Source organism: Sorghum bicolor, chromosome 4 (genome assembly GCF_000003195.3).
Source record: "Sorghum bicolor cultivar BTx623 chromosome 4, Sorghum_bicolor_NCBIv3, whole genome shotgun sequence".
NCBI classification, from domain to species: Eukaryota; Viridiplantae; Streptophyta; class Magnoliopsida; order Poales; family Poaceae; genus Sorghum; species Sorghum bicolor.
Window position 1 is genome coordinate 54,038,676 of NC_012873.2, and position 19,469 is coordinate 54,058,144.

Consider the following 19,469-nt stretch of genomic DNA (forward strand, 5'->3'; position numbering starts at 1 on the left):
CTGTAGCACTTAAGGCTAATCATGAAGTAACTAGGCTTAAAAGATCCGTCTCGCGATTTTTAACCAAACTGTGTAATTAGTTTATTTTTTATATACATTTAATGTTCCATGCATGTGTCCAAAGATTCGATGGGATGGATGAAAAAATTTTAGGTGGAAAACTAAACAGGGCCTAAATTGAGGCAACCCTAACCTCCTATACAACCTATATTAGAAGTAGAGGATTATATTAAATACATATACATGCCTATTGGTGTTAGAATAGGATGGGAAATAGATAGGCAAAATGGAGAAGCGTCGTACAACACTTAGGGGCCATGAATTACACTCGCTTGTCTAAAAAATCATAGCTGAAAGTACTATTTGCTGATTTGTTGTGAAAGAAAAACACTATTGAATGGGTGATAGATTTGACAGATAAGCTTAAAAGACATGACGTTTTACCCATTATACTTTTCTGATCACAAAATAAATAACTTTATGAAAATTTTTAGATAGATTAAGGAGATTGGCAAAAGATAGATTTGATAAACATTGTCCAATCATGGAGTAACTAGGCTTAAAAGATTCGTCTCGTAATTTACAGATAAAATGTGCAATTAATTATTTTTTTTATCTATATTTAATGCTCCATACATGTACCACAAAATTTGATGCGATGGAAAATCTTGTAAAATTTTGGGTTTTTGAGTGTATCTAAAGATATTATCGTTTGCACGCACCGTTATTTATTTTCATAAAGTTCCGGGCGCTAATGCAGAACCCACCTGCCAGTGGCTAAGTATGAGTTCCACGGGAATCTAATGACCCAAGTTCTTTTCTCACGCAAAATGTGGAAAACAAAAGGAAAAAAAAAATGGAGAGGGAATATTATGGGGGGAGAGGCCAAGGCCATGCGCAGGCGAGCACGAGGAGATAAAGGGCCCAGAGGAAAAGGCGAGAGCAAATCCAAACCAACCAATCCCAATATCCGCAGGCCTCCCTCTCCACTGGACCACATCCTCGCCTCTCCCACAACCCAGACTCGCATAGCTCCCCCTCTGCCAATCTCTGCAACATCATCGATTCCCCAGGCGAATAATTTACTCTGGACTTTTTGTCTTCAATCAGAGGAGGAGGGTAGATTGGATTGGTCAGATTATTCAATCTCCACTGCAGTCTCTCGGAAGAGAAGAGGCCAATCCAGCCCAGCCTTTCCGCAATTCCTGGAGAAATCCTCACTCAGTGCGTGAAGCAGCTTGATTCGCCTGCGCAACTCATAGAAGAGAGCCAGGAGCCCAGGAGCTTGTTCTTGGCTGCTTGACCGATTCTTGTGCTGCTGCGGATCTCGCCGGAGGGCCAAGAGCTTGTTCTTGTGTCGGGGAATTCTTGGTCAGCCGTGCCGGATAAGGGTGAGGGTGCCATGTCAGCATCGCAGTCCTCGATGAGCGGCGCCGCCGGGGAGCCGGGGATGCGGACGGTGGTCTGGTTCAGGCGAGACCTGCGCGTGGAGGACAACCCGGCGCTGGCGGCAGCCGCTCGGACGGCCGGAGAGGTCGTGCCGGCGTACGTGTGGGCGCCCGAGGAGGACGGGCCCTACTACCCCGGCAGGGTGTCCCGGTGGTGGCTCAGCCAAAGCCTCAAGCACCTGGACGCCTCGCTCCGCCGGCTCGGCGCCGGCCGCCTCGTCACCCGCCGCTCCAACGACGCTGTCGTCGCGCTGCTCGACCTCGTCCGCAGCACCGGCGCCACCCACCTCTTTTTCAACCACCTCTACGGTTCGATCCCTCTCACTCTGGATGTTGTTACGCCTTGCTACGTGTTGCAGCTGTTCTTGGCTTCTTGGTGCCACAGAGTATATGCAGATCTTCAGCTTGACTTCGTGTCAAAAATCGATTTTTATCCTGGTTTTCTAGCCTTGCTCTGTCTGGTTGAAGGGGATCCGGTCCTTCACGATCCAAATAGTAAAGCAGAGGATATATGTTTTCCTTTTAGAGAGAGGAGGATCTTTTCATGAACAGTTTTGCTTGTGTATATCTGCCATTAATGGATGTTTCATACCTTAACACCCTTACTCCACACGTAACCAACTCCAAGTTTAGCAATTAGCATCCTGCCTTACTAACTTTGGTCGCCGTCGCCCTCTTTAATTCCAAAAAGTCCTTGCACCCAGCCACTGGTATTTCACCAAACAACCTGCATCTTTCTTCTTTTGAGTTTTCTCCCAAGAACCATCGTAAAAAAAATAAAAAACTTGCTTTTAGCACCTTATCAACTGGGCCGGCTGAGACGAACGGTCTTGCGTTGCTCACCGATCGCTGTCTCGTGCCCGCCGTGCAGACCCGCTGTCGCTGGTCCGGGACCACCGCGTGAAGGAGCAGCTGACGGCCGAGGGCATCACTGTGCAGTCCTTCAACGCGGATCTGCTGTACGAGCCGTGGGAGGTCCTCGACGACGACGGCTGCCCCTTCACCATGTTCGCGCCATTCTGGAACAGGTGCCTGTGCATGCCGGACCCCGCCGCACCACTGCTGCCGCCCAAGAGGATCAATTCAGGTATCCCAAACGCATAGTAACCTACAGGATTCTGATGCTCATACTGTAGGGGACCCAGTCCTTGCAGATCAATCATTGCTTCGTTTGTTGAGCTTCACAGGTGACCTGTCGAGGTGTCCGTGGGACGAGCTGATCTTTGAAGACGAGTCCGAGAGGGGCAGCAACGCGCTGCTTGCGCGGGCGTGGTCACCAGGGTGGCAGAATGCTGACAAGGCACTGACGGCCTTCCTCAATGGTCCGCTGATGGACTACTCCGTGAACCGCAAGAAGGCCGACAGTGCCAGCACGTCCCTGTTGTCTCCGTACCTGCACTTCGGCGAGCTCAGCGTCCGCAAGGTCTTCCACCAGGTCCGGATGAAGCAGCTGATGTGGAGCAACGACGGTAACCACGCTGGCGAGGAGAGCTGCACCCTGTTCCTGCGCTCCATCGGCCTGCGGGAGTACTCGAGGTACCTCACCTTCAACCACCCCTGCAGCCACGAGAAGCCCCTTCTGTCGCACCTCAGGTTCTTCCCCTGGGTCGTCAATGAGGTGTACTTCAAGGTTTGGAGACAAGGGAGGACTGGCTACCCTCTCGTCGACGCTGGCATGAGGGAGCTCTGGGCCACCGGGTGGGTCCATGACCGGATACGTGTCGTCGTCTCTAGCTTCTTTGTCAAGGTACTCCAGCTGCCATGGCGCTGGGGGATGAAGTACTTCTGGGACACCTTGCTGGATGCTGACCTTGAGAGTGATGCACTAGGCTGGCAGTACATTTCTGGGTCTCTCCCTGATGGCCGTGAGCTTGACCGCATCGACAACCCTCAGGTACTTTAGGCCTTTCCTCTATTCAATCTTTTCACGGGTAATAAAGCAGCACCTTGATGAATTATATCAACTGAATTTTGCAATGTGTTCAGTTTGAAGGGTACAAGTTTGATCCGCACGGGGAGTACGTACGGCGATGGCTACCGGAGTTGGCGAGGCTGCCAACAGAATGGATACACCACCCCTGGGATGCACCTGAGTCTGTGCTTCAGGCTGCAGGAGTTGAGCTAGGCTCCAACTATCCACGCCCCATTGTTGAGTTAGATGCTGCCAATTCCAGGTTGCAGGATGCCCTGTCAGAGATGTGGGAGCTTGAGGCAGCCTCTCGTGCTGCGATGGAGAATGGAATGGAAGAAGGCCTTGGCGATTCCACAGATGAGCCGCTGATCGACTTCCCTCAGGAATTACGGATGGAAGTGGACCGACAACCGGCTCAACCTGCTATCCACACACCGGCAGTGGCTGGTCGGAGACGAGAAGATCAGATGGTGCCTAGCATGACTTCCTCATTCATTAGAGCTGAAACCGAACTCACTGCAGATTTTGGCAACACCAGTGAGGACAGTAGGCCAGAAGTCCCGTCAAACATTCATTTGCAGGCTCGGGCGGAGAGGGAAGAAACAGTTGACGGTGGCACTGGCAATACTGTCAGGATGAATGGCAACCATCAGCAGCAGAATCTTCAGAACAACATGCACCGTGTGCTAGGTATTGCTCCATCAGTTTCAGAGGCATCGAGCAGCTGGACGGGCAGGGAAGGTGGAGTGGTACCGGTCTGGTCACCTCCGGCAGCTTCGGGACATTCTGATCCTTATGCTGCCGATGAGGCTGACATTTCCAGTAGGAGTTATTTGGACAGGCATCCACAATCACATACGATGATGAACTGGAGTCAACTCTCTCAGTCATTGTGAGTTCAGTTGCACGGTAACTTACTTTTTCAGGAAAAAAGTGCATTGTCATAAATTTAAAATTTGCAGCTTATAGCAAAAAGTAGACAGTAGTTGTCTAAAGTCATTGTTAATGTGGCAGTTAAAATTAACTGACAACTTGAATTTGATGTGTAGTAGCTGAGTAGAACATTCCAAAGGCCTACTAATGATCCCTTTGTTACGAATCTCTTAATGCAGGACAACAGGGTGGGAAGTGGATAATTAGTGCTGTGAGTCCGGATTTTAATTGGTTAGGAGTTCAGCAGAGAGAATTATTTATATACATATGTAAACTATCGCATTTTGTTTGTCTATAGCCTTTCCTTGGTGTGCATGCAAGTCATCAATCATGCAGCTTCCTGGATGCAATAATGGTTATGTGAAGCTAGTTGTATAGAACCTTGTGGTATAGATTGCTAGGTGTCCACGAGATATGTATTATTCGTCAGATAAGAGTTTTCTAGCATCAGGTTCATTTTGTATTTGTATCTGGTTGTTGTCATATTGCAGTTTTTGGTGATGGGATAGTCAACATAGAGGTGTGTTCTCAGTTTGGTAGACATAGAACTTACCTGCTATCTGTGAGGACTCAAAGGGAACATCTTGGCAGTGAGATTGTGTGCCACTCTTGCCTGCTGCTACTTTGCCTCAATAAAGAAGTTACCTGAAACTTTTTCACAATGCACCGTGGTGAATTAATCAGGTGATATGAAAGACAATGTTAGTTTAGGATGACAAACAATGAGATTTACTAGAGGTAACATAAATGATTTACAAGGATTGCTGATAAGTAGAAAAACTACCAGATATACTACCGGAGGCAACATAGATAATTAAGCAATCGCATGGCAACCCCTCTACTCTACCATAAGCTGGGACAACGAGCAGATCATGGCATCATGCACATGATAGCTTTACCCTGGCCGGGTGGGAACCGTAGCAATCACAATTGACAAGCAAAACCATCTGAATTAGACGAGTCATTGCAGGATAAAACCAAAAACTAACATAGTGCAGGTTCTCAATGAGAAGGATTGAGCACACAATAATTGGTTTTTAGTTTCTGTCATCATAAAAATATATATTCAAAAGTCAGTCTAAATAACAATCCATGGAAGATACAACAGGTTCATCATGCTGTGCAAATACAGATAGCTGCACATGTAAATACTTCGTTAATACGAAACCTCCTTCAAGAAGTTACATGCAAGCATGTCAACTGCCTGCTGAAACTGATTCGAGGCTAGTGTCCTACTAATTTAATTCTATATATAGATCAGTAGATAATTGAAATATAGCTTCACAAACAGGCAACTCTTCAAGAATCACATCTGGCCCACTTGACGGTGCAAATTCCAGCCTTGTGGACAAGATGAGGTTAGCATTACATCCTGCTGATGATATTTCCCATCTCTGACAATTATGCACATCAATCTTTCTTCTTCCTATCAACATATGGATACTTCTGGTAGATGAATATGCTTGTTGCGACAAGTGGTAAAGCCATCAGGCAGTAGAGTGATGGTGGCTTCCCATCAAACACAAATTGTAGCAGTGCAGTTACAAGGAGAGCTGAGACTATAACAAAACCCTGTAAAAAAAAGTCCAGTTCCCAGATGTTAATGAAAGGCATGGCTGTTTTTCATTTAATGTAAGTTTAGGCACTTGCCTTTCTAACGCCACCTGCGTAAGTTGTGACAAGACCAACAAGAATTCCACCCACGGCATTCATTAATACCGGTACCTGAGGTAAAGAATGGTGATTAGAGACCCACACATCAATTGGCCTTGTTTAGTTCAACCCAAAAACCAAAAACTTTTCAAGATTTCCCGTCGCATCGAATCTTGTGTCACATGCATGGAGCATTAAATATAGACGAAAACAAAAACTAATTGCACAGTTTGCCTGTAAATCGTAATTAAGATGAATCTTTTGAGCCTAGTTAGTCTATAATTGTACAATAATTGCCAATTAAGAACAAAAGTGCTACAGTACCCAAAATCAACCCACACATCAATTGGCCTTGTTTAGTTCAACCCAAAAACCAAAAACTTTTCAAGATTTTCCGTCACATCGAATCTTGTGAGACATGCATGGGGCATTAAATATAGACGAAAACAAAAACTAATTGCACAGTTTGCCTGTAAATCGCAAGATGAATCTTTTGAGCCTAGTTAGTCTATAATTGGACAATAATTGACAAATAAAAACAAAGTGCTACAGTACCTAAAATAAAAAAAAATATCGGAACTAAACAAGGCCGAAGATCTATTACAGCTTTTGCTTCCATTTGTGTCGGATGTTACAGATGTACTTTTCAGTCAATGCAGGACATATCAGTGCCTTCAAAAGATTGGAATTAAAAATTGAAGCATATAGGGAGGCAATACCTATTTCAATAATTTGGTCCTTGAGAAAAAGTTAACTTGCACTACCTACTTGGCTATTTTAGACCAGTCAAGCAACAAATGCAAACATCAATATGGAAAAGCCTAATTATCAAGGCAAATGGCAAGGGTGCAATGCCAGGATATTATCCTGTCTTAACCATGAGCCATCAATAAAAAAATTGGAATGCCTAGATTAACTGCTAGCCTGCTAGACTGATGTGCTACCTTAACAACTCATTAATGTTCTAGGTTCTACATTAACAAAAAAAACTGAAAATTTATCTTATAGAGTTAATTACACAAAGCAGAAGATTGGAATTGCATACTGGAAATATTGTAACCAAGGTGTCCGGTGTTTTTCTCCATTTCAGTAATAGCATGTCATTGCAAATAGAAGTAGTTTGTTGCAAAGAACACTCGTTTTTTAGGTTACATTCCCGCCTGTTATATACATACATATATGAAAACACGACTGGCCAAAGGAACTACCCTACAATAACAGAAAGGTAATAAGACCCTTTGCCCCTGAGAGGATCCATTGATGGACCTCAGTCCCTACCATTTGCAGCAAGCACTCCATGGAAGGTGACCGGTGCTGAAGACAGCCATTCCTGTGGTTACGAATCGTCCATGCACCCAGGATGACCAGCGAGTTGAAGCTCATGTGTTTCTCGTTGCATACAAGGAGCTCTGATCAACGCCACAACTCTACAAAGTTGTCCATCGGCACAGCTGGCTGGTCTGGGAGGCTGAAGCAACTAAAGATGCAATGCCAGGCCTCAAGGGCAAGAACACACAGGTCATAAGTGCTAGACGTCCTCATCAACCTGATCACACATTGTGCAGCTTAATGGGTGTGGCATTCCTCTTCTGGTCTGCCTGTATGCAGTCAGGCACTCAAGCACCGGTCTAAGATGGCTACAAGAGGAAGAGCTTGCAGCGCGCAGGTGCCCAAGATTTCCAGACTTTTGGCAGGTTCAAAGAATGAGCCGTGGAAGAATGCCCAACATGTATTAAGACATAATCTGCTGCTCCCCAATTCTCTCTTTGCTGCAGATTAAGAGATTGAGCTGGTCAGCTCCGCTGTCCAGTCTCTGCTGCTGTAGCAGTAAGGCAATAGGCCACCTCTAGTGCATTAGTTGGTAGCTAATACATCAGCCATGTCTTGGTAGTGGGCTGATCTAAGCATTGTACTGCTAGTACTAGGAGTAGTTGCAGCTGTACTCAGCCATACCTTAGTGTACCTGGTAGAGGTACATGTAGTGTATATATACTATCTCAGTGCAATGGAAAAAGGCAGTTCAGTTGCCACATTCTGCAACTTTTACAGTGTGTGTGAGAGCTGAGCTCAACCCCTTCTTCTTGTTAGATAAGCCTAGTGCTAAAGCACTTGTATCTTACTTTTGCTGCATTTTACTTTCCTTGGCTTCCAAACCTAGTTGTAGGAATATGCTCAGCATCCCCTTTAGTGGTTAGAATATGCTGCAGCAAGTGGGGAAGCCCTCTGCCTATAAAAGCAGGGGCAGTGTCATTGTAACAAACCAAGTCATTGCATTTTCCTTTCAATCCAAGCGGCCAAGGGCCAAGCTGCCCTCTGGTAGTTCTAGATCTGAATCTGAGATCCAATCGGGCTAACAATCTGATACTGGAGCCATGAGAATTCTTGAGTGAGAGCTCTGTCCACCGCCAGTCAAGTCGAGAGGCAGCGCACCACCGCCACTGCTGCCGACGCGGTGATCAACTCCGGCAAAGGTGCAGGAGCCGGTGACCACGCGACACGCCTTGCCGCCGCTGCAGAGGCTGCACGAGGAGATGGAGCGGGAGCCGGAGCCAGCTGGAGGATCGCGTAGCCCGGCCGGGCACCACTGCCAGTCGCCATCACCAGATCGGTGTCATGGTCGGCGCGGCCGCTCCCTGGTGCTACAGACGGTCTACCGCGACTTCAGAGCGGCAACGCCGTGGTCGATGCTCACCAAGTCGAACTACCACGAGTGAAGCCTGCTAATCAAGGTCAAGTTGCAAGCTCGTCGGCTGTGGGAGGCGGTTCATGTCGGCGGTGTCGACTTTGATGACGATCGCCAGGCGCTAGAGGCATTGTGTGCCGCGTACCAACCAAGCTCACGGAGGAGATGGGCACGCAACGGCAACACCGACCTCATGGAGGAGAGCAGTGGAGAAATTCCTCTGTTGCGTGCCAAAGAGGTGCACAGATCGTCAATTCGATCGAGACGCTCCTCGACTTCGAGCAACTCACCGTCAAGGACGTCACCAGATGGCTCAAGGCGGTGGAAGACCGCAAGCAGGCACCGGACCCTAAGCAAGGCGCCGTCGAAGGCAAGCTTGAAAGCCCAGTTTTGGTAATTAATGACACCAAGTTGCTAATGCCTTGTGTTTAAGTGATTCGAGTTAGGCATAGCAACACATGTGATGAAGGTGCATGGTGGCATGGAAAGGTGGCCACATGATCACAAAGGGATGAAGCATGAGTGAAGATCATGGTGATAGACGAGGAGCAAAGTTATCAAGGCAAAGGTATAAACATAGGGTTTTACTTTTGCCGGTCTAAGATGAGTAGAGAAGTGATTGACCGGGTTTAGGATAGATAGCCGACTATCAAGAGGAAAAATCACGGTCATCTCTCGAATCAAGTGCTACTAGGTCCATATCTTGAGCATATGCATTAGGATCTAGTAAAGTGCTAACTTAACTCCTTTGGTGAAAATGTTTGTGAAATGCTAACACACGTGCACATGGTGGTTCACACTTGGTGGTGTATATTTTCTATTGCGCCGATGGGAAATTTGGAGAAGTCGCGGGAGTGTTTTCTCACTGAGAAACACTCACCGGACGCTGAGTGCGAAGGCACCGGACGCTGGCCTCAGCGTCCGGTGTGCTTGACCCTGCTAGGGTTGAGCACCGGACGCACTCTGAGAGCGTCCGGTGGTTAGCGTCCGGTGTGAGGGGTTTTTGCAACCCTCTCTGCGCACGAGTCCGGTGAGCACCGGACCGTCCGGTGCCCAGCGTCCGGTGAGGTCGCGAGTTTGACAAACTCTCTGCGCATGAGTCCGGTGTGCACCGGACGCGTCCGGTGTGGACTTGCAGAGCGTCCGGTGTGTTGCAGGTAGCCGTTAGGATCTGACACGCGAGATTCAAAGAGGACTCGTGGCCAACTCCAGTGCACCGGACGCAGGGGGTCGAGCGTCCGGTGCTCACTTAGTAGCGTCCGGTGACCTCGTTTTCAGCCCAGTGAAAACAACCAACGGCTAGTTTCTTTGAGGGGCTTATAAATAGAAGGTGGCCGGCTTTGGGAGGCTCTCTCTTGCACATTTGAATACTTGAGGCATACATTGAGCTAGAGAACACTCCCTCCACTCATCTCCTTGCTTGATTGCTCATCCTAGTGAGATTGAGTGAGATTCAAGTGCATTGCTTTGAGAGTTGCATTTAGTGGCACTTGATTCTTGAGTTTGCTGCGGATTTCTTGTTACTCTTGGGTGTTTCCCGACGCCCTAGACGGCTTGGAGCAGCGGTGGTGTTGAGCTCGTGCTTGGAGATTGTTTTGAGCCTCACCAAGTGATTTGTGAGGGGTTCTTGAGCCTTCCCCGCGGGAGATCGCAATTGGCTACTCTAGTGGATTGCTCGTGGCTTGGAGGATCCCCATCTTGTGAGTGGATGTGCGGCACCCGCTGAGGGTTTGGCTTTGGATTGCCAATTAGCTCGTGATCCATCAAGTGGGTGTATCGCCACAACGAGGACTAGCTTGCCGGGAGGCAAGTGAACCTCGGTAAAAAATCTTGTGTCATCTCTTGCCGAGAATTCTCTTATAATTGTGATTGATTGATTGGCTATATTTCTACTCTACAACGTCGGTATAACAATCACTCACCTCTCCTTTACTCTTGTGCATACCTTGCTAGTTGTTGTGCTTTAGTGTTTAGCCTTGTACTAGTTTTGTATAGGTGGCCTGCTTAGCTTAGTTAAGCTAGTGCTAGAATTGCTTCGCCATTTGTTTTATTAACTCACTTGCTTAGTGAAGTTTGTAGAAATTTTAAATAGGCTATTCACCCCCCCCTCTAGCCATTTGGACCTTTCAAAGCTGCTATACACGATGGAGCGGCTCCCATGTAGCATCACCAGAAAGTAGGGCCATCCGGAGCCTCCTGGAGGGCCTCCTTGGCACCGTCGTTGTCCACAACCGCCTCAGCGGGGAAATCATCAGCTTCGAGGAAGAAAAGCCGCTGGCAATGATGGCCGCGTACGTACGGCTCATCGCAGTTGAAGCACAGCCCCTGACGACGACGCTCAAGCATCTCGGTCAGTTTCAAGCGGTGAAACGGCTGCTGGGGTGCCAGCGCCGGAGCTTGCGGCAGGGCACGCAGCGTAGGCATGGCTGCGGCCAGGTCAGGAGCACACGCCTATGCATCCGGTGCAGGTAGTGCCAATGGCAGGCGCTGAGGAGGCCAAGCGGCTTGCTGGACATGGCGGCGAGATAGGACTGGATCCCAGCCAAAGAGGTTTGCGTCCCAGCGAAGGCATTGCTGACGATCACCGCAATCATCTATTCCAGCGTGAACACCGAGGACGAGGAAACTGCCGGCACAGTGGTGGAAGGAAGAGAACCTGACATTGATAGGACGAGGGGTCCTACCGGAGTTGCTGCGGAGGTTGTCGGGATGGAAAAGGGGAGGACGTGTTCTGTACTCTCGATGCCGGCGAGGAGCCGTAGCGGCGAGAACACTGCTGCTGCTGCTGCAGCCATAGTGCTCACGTGAGAGAGAGAGAGAGAGAGGGCAAGGACGGCTGGCTCCCAAGGGAAGCCAGCAACTTAATTGTTGCTTCTTGCTTAATTGTATCAATAGAGTTTACAGATATTTATGTCCCTTCTACTCCATCTATTTTGCTAAATAACCTATCTGGAACTAATATAAATTGCAAATACAAAGATAACTGAGCTAACAAAGATAACTGGGTTGGGCTATCAGCCCATTAATCATGGCGTCGTCTATCCTAGGCACTACCTAGCCATCTGTTGTACGTCGGCCATAACAGATCCCACCGATGATCAGTGCCCATGGTCCCCTCAAAGTAGACATAAACCACCTGGTGTTTTCCTCCTGGTTGGTCACCATCCGCCCGTCGGTGATCAGTTTGGCAATAAAGTTCTTCCTCTTGTGATACTGAGAATGCAATGGAAGAAGGCCATGTTCGCATCCCCTTCCCACAGGTTCGAGAGGTGTGACTGTAGCCATGTTATGGCACATCCCCAGCGAGTGCTGCTTGAGTTTTCGCCTAAGCCACTGCTCATCCAAGGATAAAGCGTCCTGGGCAATCGCTAGGTGTGGTACAGGATTTTTCTCACCATGCCAGCTGCAACTTGGGGCGTGCTTGGTTCCCAGGAGAGTTAGCTCGCCTCACCAGCGTTAGCCACGAGGAGCTTACCTGGCCAGGTGAGCCAATTTGGCTCGCTTGAGCTAGCAAGGGTTACAGCTTCCAAACCTCGCTGGCACAAGCTCCGAGAAAAGTTAGCTCGACATCCAAACGCATAGCTCGGTCGGTATCCTAGCTAGGCAAGGCGGCATAGTACTGAGCCAACAAACCAAGCATGCCCTTGATATTGCTCACTCAGCATTGACTCCAGCTCTGCAGCGCTCGTTCAGGCACTTGTATTTGATGAACGCTCAACCAGGCACAAACTATATGCTGGCTGTTCCCAAGAAGTCTTGATGGTGTCGATGAACCCATCAAGGCCAGTCCAGAAACTCTCCAAGTGGAACCAGCGTTTCATAGATAGGCTGTCGTGCAAGCCGAGTAGGTGATCTGACAACATTGTTGCCGCACTTTGTAAGAGACAGTTGGGGAAGATCACCTCCCAATCTGCCATGAAAAAATGCTCTGTCAAGGTGAACCGATGTCGGGGATGCACGCTTGTTGGACCAGGTATATCTTCTCCCAATGAGAGGAACCGCCTAAACCAGCCCATTGGACCAGGTATACACAGCATGCATGCTAGGGCTCCACAGAATCCAAATGATTTAACTGTTAAATCACATAACGGCATCCAATGTGTACATTTTAGCTATCCCAGTTCGTTTATTTTCTGAAACTAGATTTGTACAACTACAGTTAAGCACCAAATCTTTATGGGTCTTTAATGCACATAACAGACAACTTGGGTTATGTCCAGAGTTTACCCAACAGTGAGAGGGGTAAAAAACATAATGGAATAACAAAGAGTACTCACCACAGTCCAGAAAGTCCATTCATGGAAAAATCCATATTTCCTGATGGCCTCTCCATCTGGTGACCGATAGGTACTTGCTAACAAGCACATACTTCCAATAAATGACATCTCTATAGTCATCATGTAAGAGGTATGTTTTTTAACCTGAAGTATTAGTGAATATGTTAGCATTGACCATAAACTGCGTCCTGGAAAGTAAACATGGTACGAAAGTTTCCCTAAAAAAAAAAACAAGGTACGAAAGTCCAACCTGAGATGCCCACTGACACAATGAAGAAGCCAACCCAGACAGCATAGAAGCGACTGTAACTGGAATGATCCCATATAGCAAGATATAGTCAGAGCCACCACTCTTGGAACCTTTGCTAGTACTCTCCCCCACACTTAAAAGAACGGCAGCACCAATTAAGAGGGCCAATGCTAAAATTTGCCTGGAAGATTGCTTTTGCCTGCACGATGTTGCAATCAAACTAATGAGTGCTGGACTTACTATTACCAGACCTTTGTCTGTGATGTTGCAAAAGGAAAACAAACTACTGAGAGCTGGTAGTTGTTTAATCAGAGAGTAAATGGCGTGATATGGTGTGTGGAGAAGTTTTAAATGAACATAAAAGAGTCCCAACTTTCAGAGCAGGTACAATAATGGGCTTATAGCTAATGCTGATGTGGAGGAGAGAAGACAGGAGAGAGATGGTAGCTTGGCTCTCATGCAAGCACCAAATTGGGCACGGATACATAGGTAGTGGTGGGCCCAAATAGCAAGTGTTGTGAGGAGGAATAGGAAAGAGAAGGTGTCTTAGAGACAAGTATGAGACAACTTACTGTATAACTTGGCTCTAATCACTTGGCTTATAGTCAAGCACTTGGCTCTATTATTGACCTTGCTCTCATGTGGTAAGTGATCTGTAGTAGACTATAAGCGTAGCTCTGATTACTAACACGATCTACCCAAGAATTAGCTCCAAACCAAATCATTAGAAAACAGACTAAATAGACACAAAATTGACTACTTCCCTAATAGGCTAATTCTATATCATCCAGGCTCAAGGATGAAACTCCATACTGGGTTTTTTTTTTCACAACACATTAACCACTACTAGTTCTGCAAAATCCTTGAGGTCACCCCCCCCTCCCCCCCTCCCAGACACACACAATTTTTTATGGAAACTATGCTTATCTCTATTGAGCTAAAAAAAGGCATGTACGAGTAGGCTCATTGAATTATTAACCTTGTGGCTGATTTTTAAATATGTAGAGTTTTCATGTGGACTTCCACGTACTGAACAAATGTTGCAGGTAAATTTAAAGCACCAGACAAGTTTTAAGAAGTGCTGCTTTTCCATTAGGTGATTATCTTCTGGTCTCAGGCACAATATGGAAAGGATGAAATGGCTCCATAAGTATTCAATACTAAGGAAGTTCCAACTATAATACTTGCATTGATATTCTGGTAGTTATTTCTTCAGATGATCTTCAATCTGAATATTTTTAAGAAATTGAAATGCAAATAGGGACATACCCCAAAATAAGAAATGTGAAAAATGCTGTCCACAAAAGCTTAGTCTGGTTAAGGATTGAAAAGGTCAAGGAATCCAGATTCTTGTATGATACTTGCAGCAGACTATTTTGAAGGGCATAGATGGCAGCAGGCAGTCCAGACGCAGTCAGTGATCCAGTGAGAGTCCAGTTACTGAACTGTTTTCTTAGACTACCCTCTGCAATCAATAAAATGATTGCACAAATAACCTATACAGATGAAAAGGAAATCAGAAGCACCCAGGTGAAAAACATGTCATATTGATCATAATAAAAACTAGTACCAGACCTTTGCTGCTTCCGTTGCGAGAACTAGTGAGGTCACAATAGTATCTTGGCTGCAGTTGTAGAAACAACAAAGGGTTCAGTACATTCAAAATGGTACTTGATTCCCTTTCGTAATAGATAGCTGTGCAAAGAATGAAATTTCACAAAAAAAAAGATAACCTTGCATCTCAAAGGCATGATTGTGCATTGCTGAAAATTTTGGTATGAACTTATGCACTTTTCATGGGTTGGTTAAGGTATTACCAAAGCAGGGAACTATGTCCATCTGATTCATCTATACCATGGTCCAATCCAGTTCATCTATATCAGTGTCACATAGAGGAACCTATCTGCTTGATCTTAAAAAAGAAAATTTATTACCCTATCCAATTTATCAAGCAAATATCAAGTCTCAACTGACTAGAACAGTATAATATCCTAACAGAATAAACATTGATCAAATCTTTGTCCCTTTTTGGGGGGAACGAGGCAGGAGCTCTACCTATCAATCAAAAGGGGGCAAAGAAAACGTATACACCACTGTTGCAAACCTGATAAACATTCAGGTGAGAGCAGATAAACATCCAGGACCTGATGCTGAGAAAAGGAAGAAAATCGGAAACGTGCAATAGGGATTCTTAAGGTGCTACAGAAAGGGCGCTTCTACGTTTGTTAATGTTATCCACAGTGCGGAATGCCACTTCATCCGCATTGAGTGATGAATGTTCAAAGATGCATCTGTTTTTCTCTTTCCAAATATTCCACGTGATGTAGATTATGAACCCATTGATCTCATGACGTGAAGATTTTGGCGTGGCTTTGGAGGTTTCATGCAACCAACCTCCTGACGCGACGGTTTGCGAAGTCATCTGACATGATGTTCTGTGGGAGGTCCATGTAAGAATGGAGAGTACTCACACCCAAACAAAGTTTGAGAAAGGGCAGTTAAGGCAAAGGTGCAATGCCTTTTCTGGATCGGTGTGGCATACAGAACATGTGGGCTGGTGTGGCCAGCCCCTATTTGCAAGGTTGTCTGCTGTGAGAATTTTATTTTGGACTAGCGTCCAAGCAAAGAATTTGTACTTGTTTTTAGTCTTGGCCTTCCACACAAGGTTGGGATCAAACGGCAAGAAGGAACCCTTGAATTATGAAAGGTAGGCGTAAAATGATTTGGTCAATGTAGACTCCCTCGCAACTAACTGGGAGGATGGAGATTCTTTTGTAGGAGCGTGTCCAGGAGCCTGTCCAAAAGTGTCGAGGATGTTGTGAATGGTGTCCAATTCCAGCAGACTGGGTTGATGAAAATAGCTGCATCATCTGCGTATAGGGAAATGCGAAGATTGAGCTCTTGTGAGCCAATGGGAGTGGGCATAACTTGTTCTGAAGCTAGCTCAATCATGCGGTGAAGCGGATCAGCCGCTAGGATAAAGAGCCTCGGTGAGAGAGGGCTACCTTGTCGAATTCCCTTGCCAAGTGTAAAGCGTTCACTGGGGATGCCATTGAGGAGATCCCCGGAGGTTGCTGTTACGAAAAAAATAGAGATCCACTGCCACCATTTTAGGCCAAACCCGAGCCTTTGGAGAAGCTCAAGGAGATAACCCCAGTAAACTGAGTCGAAGGTTTTAGAGATGTCTAACTTTAGGAAGAGAGCAGGTGTTTTATGCGTGTATAGGCAACGGATTGCGTTCTGGACAAATAGAAAATTGTCCTGGATGCAATGCTTGTTTATGAAGGCACTTTGGCAGTTTGACACAACGTCCCGGAGGTGTGCTGCCAATCAGTTTGCAAGAAGTTTGGAGAAGATATTTGCAATGCTGTGCATAACAGCATAAGGCTAATGGGCAGTAATCTCCCTCATGCAGGGCGTCATTTTTATCCCCTGAAGGTGAACGGTGTGTGCTGTATTAACCATTCTGTCCTGAAGCTCCCAGGTCTCAGATTATGGAGGCAGCCAAAAGCTTCCGTGTCAAATCAAATGGATCCCAATTTCCCGTGAATAGCTGAAATGCTACTGCATAGGCTGCTCCCACACCTCCACAATGTGGATGTCTACAAAGGGGGCAACTAGAATTCGCTGTTCCGAGACACCAAAATTGTATCACATGCCTTGCTGAAATGAAAACAAATGGTCTGAAAAAAAAAGGAATCCGAGCACGAGCGGAAAAGCCGTCTACTGCTACAAATTCAACTAGGGAAGGCGCTCTGGCTGGCGCGTGCGAGGGATGGGTTTACCGGACAAAGCGCTTGGAGATGAGGGGCTGGGCGCCGTACTGCAGGGTGAGGAGCGCCAGGTAGAGCGCCACCTTGCGCCGGCTCGGCGCCGCCGCTGCCGCGGCCGCCGGAGTGGACGAGGAGCCCATCCGGACTCCGGCGCGCTCGCTCGGTCCCGATCCAAGCAACCAAAATGCGCCCGGCGCCCGGCGCCCGCTGCCCCTGTTTCGGAAACTTTTCCTTTCCTTGACCGAGCAGGCGAGCACGCTTTACTCGACCAAAAAATCCCGTGTTTCTGGTCTTGATTTGATTTTATGCGAAACAGGGAGGGGGGCAGGGAACCAGGACAGACGAGACGAGCAGACCGGCCAAGTCGCTCCCACGTTTGCGCGGCTGGGGGACAATGGGCTCCGTTGCATCGAAGGAGTTGGCTCGCGCGCAAAGGGTCTGTAGAAAATTTGGAAAGGAAACATAGATATAAATACCCAAATATTAGTTTTTTTTACAACATACTTACTCATCAAATATTAGTTGTACTCTCATCATCTTTTTAAAACTAAACTAACAAATGTGTCTACCTGTTCGGCTTGCTGAAAGTTGACTGATGCTAATGTATCGTGATATTCGCTCAAAAATAATGCTAAAGTAGTACTAAAAATATGACGTATATGTTTTTTGTTGCATAGTTACTGGAACGATTTAGGGCGTACAGTTTTATTCAAGATCGTTGTCTATTCCAAAAACACTCAAACTCATACCATCGTTTGACACATTTTAAATTTGACTTCATATCATCACTAGACGGTAGATACACATTGTTCTAACTCATATAAACACAAGTTATACAGAAGAGGGAGCAGTGTGAAAGCATTGTGAGAAGTAAAGAAAACGGATGGAAGAATCTTTTCATGGTTTAATACTCCCTCCAGGTTGGTGAAGGAAATCGTTTTGAACAAAATTTGAGTCAAGCATTGGGAATATAAATCATAAATAATTTTTGAGGTGTTGAGTTTGAAAATGTGAAACCATAAGAATAGATTTGTTTTGAAAAAAATACTTTCATAAAAATATACATGTATCATTTTTCAATAAATATTTTTATAAAAATTAGAAGTCAAATTATGCTTTGAAGATCGTGTTGTTGTCCAAAATAATTTTTTTACCAATATAGATATAGATATAGATATAGATATAGATATAGATATAGATATAGATATAGATATACCAAAACATTAACTTGTCTCTCACTAATTAGTTAGTTTGGTTGTCAAATTGCTTAATCTTCTAACGACACATAGATAGGTTAAAAAGACATGTGTGCATGTTATTGATTTTGGGTACACATTTGCGCAAGATGGTATACAGTTAAAAAAAGTAAGCATGAATAAATAGGGTTAAGTAATCCAAATTATATCTTATAATTTGAGATAGATTATAAACATTCAATACGTGTATCTTAGAACAGAGGGAGTACAATATTCATAACTCATTAGGTCCACAAAGCAGTAGGACAATAATAGAAAAGAGTTGGTCCCTAGCACCATGGATGCTGAAGATAGTTCATGGCCATGGTCCCGCAATTAGCACATTAGGGTTATCTAACCCTTAGGTAGATAAGTTTGACCGACCAACCAATGTTTAGTCTCATGCCAGACATTTGGTAGGATAGACTTATTCAATCCTCATTGGCTTGGTTTCCTACTAAATACTTCCATAACTACTTACATACCAGAGAAGCCTAGAGGGTGTTCCTCTCTCGGTCAATGTTGTTGGTATGGCAAAGACATAATAGTTGTGTCTAAACCTTAAGGGTAGCTCCGAGTATATAAGAGGAAAGAGTTAGCTAGCTTGGTAAGTGTAGGTGATGATATTAATGATCATTGTTAAAGTAATTGAATTGTGGTTATTGGAGATTGACAACAACAACTATTGGTTTCTTTGCAGACAGAGGGTAGAGCCACACCCATGGTTTTCTGTCGATGCGACATGGTCAAGGGCTTGGTGAGAATCGTTGCCAAAGCCCAAGAGCACTAGGATGGATTGGGAAGGGTGCTACGATTAACAAGATGAGTTGCTAGGCGTCCAACAAGGAGGAGAGTAGATAAGGTGTTGCCTTTTGAGAGAGAGAGAGAGAGGAAGGGATCTACAAAGTGGCTAGATGGGGCCTGGGTTCTCCATTGATCCTACCATCTCCTCCGTGTTGCCTCGCTCATCCACACTAAGTTTGGCTTTAAAGCTCAAGCGGTGAATGGAGGTTTGGTGGTGATGAACAACATTAGGTAGTAGGAAGCTTTTTAGAAGCATAGGGTCATGTTTTGGTGTAAAATGCACGTCAAGAAGACAAATCCACATACAAGACTATGACTTGATTGTGGCAATGACGACTAGCACAAGGTAGGCAGGTGAACAGGCAGCCTTTGAGGCAAAGTCTATGTCATGTGCAAGGGGGCAAACAAGCGAAGGAGCCAAATGTTGAGGATGGCAAAAATGACGATATCTCTATTGTATCTATGAGTTGATCTTGATCATTTGATGATCATAAAATCCAA

The 19,469-nt window shown here is 45.9% G+C and overlaps 3 protein-coding genes across 6 annotated transcripts; 2 read left to right on the plus strand and 1 right to left on the minus strand.

Annotated features, from left to right (window-relative positions):
- Nucleotides 890-4,955, plus strand: LOC110435145 (cryptochrome-1-like). 2 transcript variants are annotated; one of them, XM_021460557.1, is made up of 5 exons: nucleotides 890-1,757; nucleotides 2,320-2,535; nucleotides 2,636-3,342; nucleotides 3,435-4,269; nucleotides 4,473-4,955. In XM_021460557.1, the coding sequence occupies exons 1-4, from the start codon at nucleotides 1,403-1,405 to the stop codon at nucleotides 4,254-4,256; spliced, it is 2,100 nt and encodes a 699-aa protein (XP_021316232.1). In that variant the 5' UTR covers nucleotides 890-1,402; the 3' UTR covers nucleotides 4,257-4,269; nucleotides 4,473-4,955. The 2 variants fall into 2 exon arrangements, with proteins under 2 accessions (XP_021316232.1, XP_021316231.1); XM_021460556.1 differs by having other exon boundaries at nucleotides 891-1,757; nucleotides 3,435-4,252.
- LOC8068936 (CMP-sialic acid transporter 5) lies at nucleotides 5,309-17,320 on the minus strand. Of its 3 annotated transcripts, none has more exons than XM_021460559.1 (7): nucleotides 16,942-17,320; nucleotides 14,732-14,780; nucleotides 14,522-14,652; nucleotides 13,157-13,355; nucleotides 12,907-13,050; nucleotides 5,944-6,018; nucleotides 5,309-5,865 (listed from the first exon to the last, which is right to left on the minus strand). In XM_021460559.1, exons 1-7 carry the CDS (start codon nucleotides 17,067-17,069, stop codon nucleotides 5,704-5,706), a joined length of 888 nt encoding a protein of 295 aa, XP_021316234.1. In that variant the 5' UTR covers nucleotides 17,070-17,320; the 3' UTR covers nucleotides 5,309-5,703. The 3 variants fall into 3 exon arrangements, with proteins under 3 accessions (XP_021316234.1, XP_021316235.1, XP_002454047.1); XM_021460560.1 differs by having other exon boundaries at nucleotides 5,958-6,018; nucleotides 14,426-14,652; XM_002454002.2 differs by having other exon boundaries at nucleotides 14,426-14,652.
- On the plus strand, nucleotides 8,237-11,292 carry LOC110435146. The gene is made up of 2 exons (XM_021460561.1): nucleotides 8,237-9,006; nucleotides 10,764-11,292. Exons 1-2 carry the CDS (start codon nucleotides 8,823-8,825, stop codon nucleotides 11,099-11,101), a joined length of 522 nt encoding a protein of 173 aa, XP_021316236.1. The 5' UTR covers nucleotides 8,237-8,822; the 3' UTR covers nucleotides 11,102-11,292.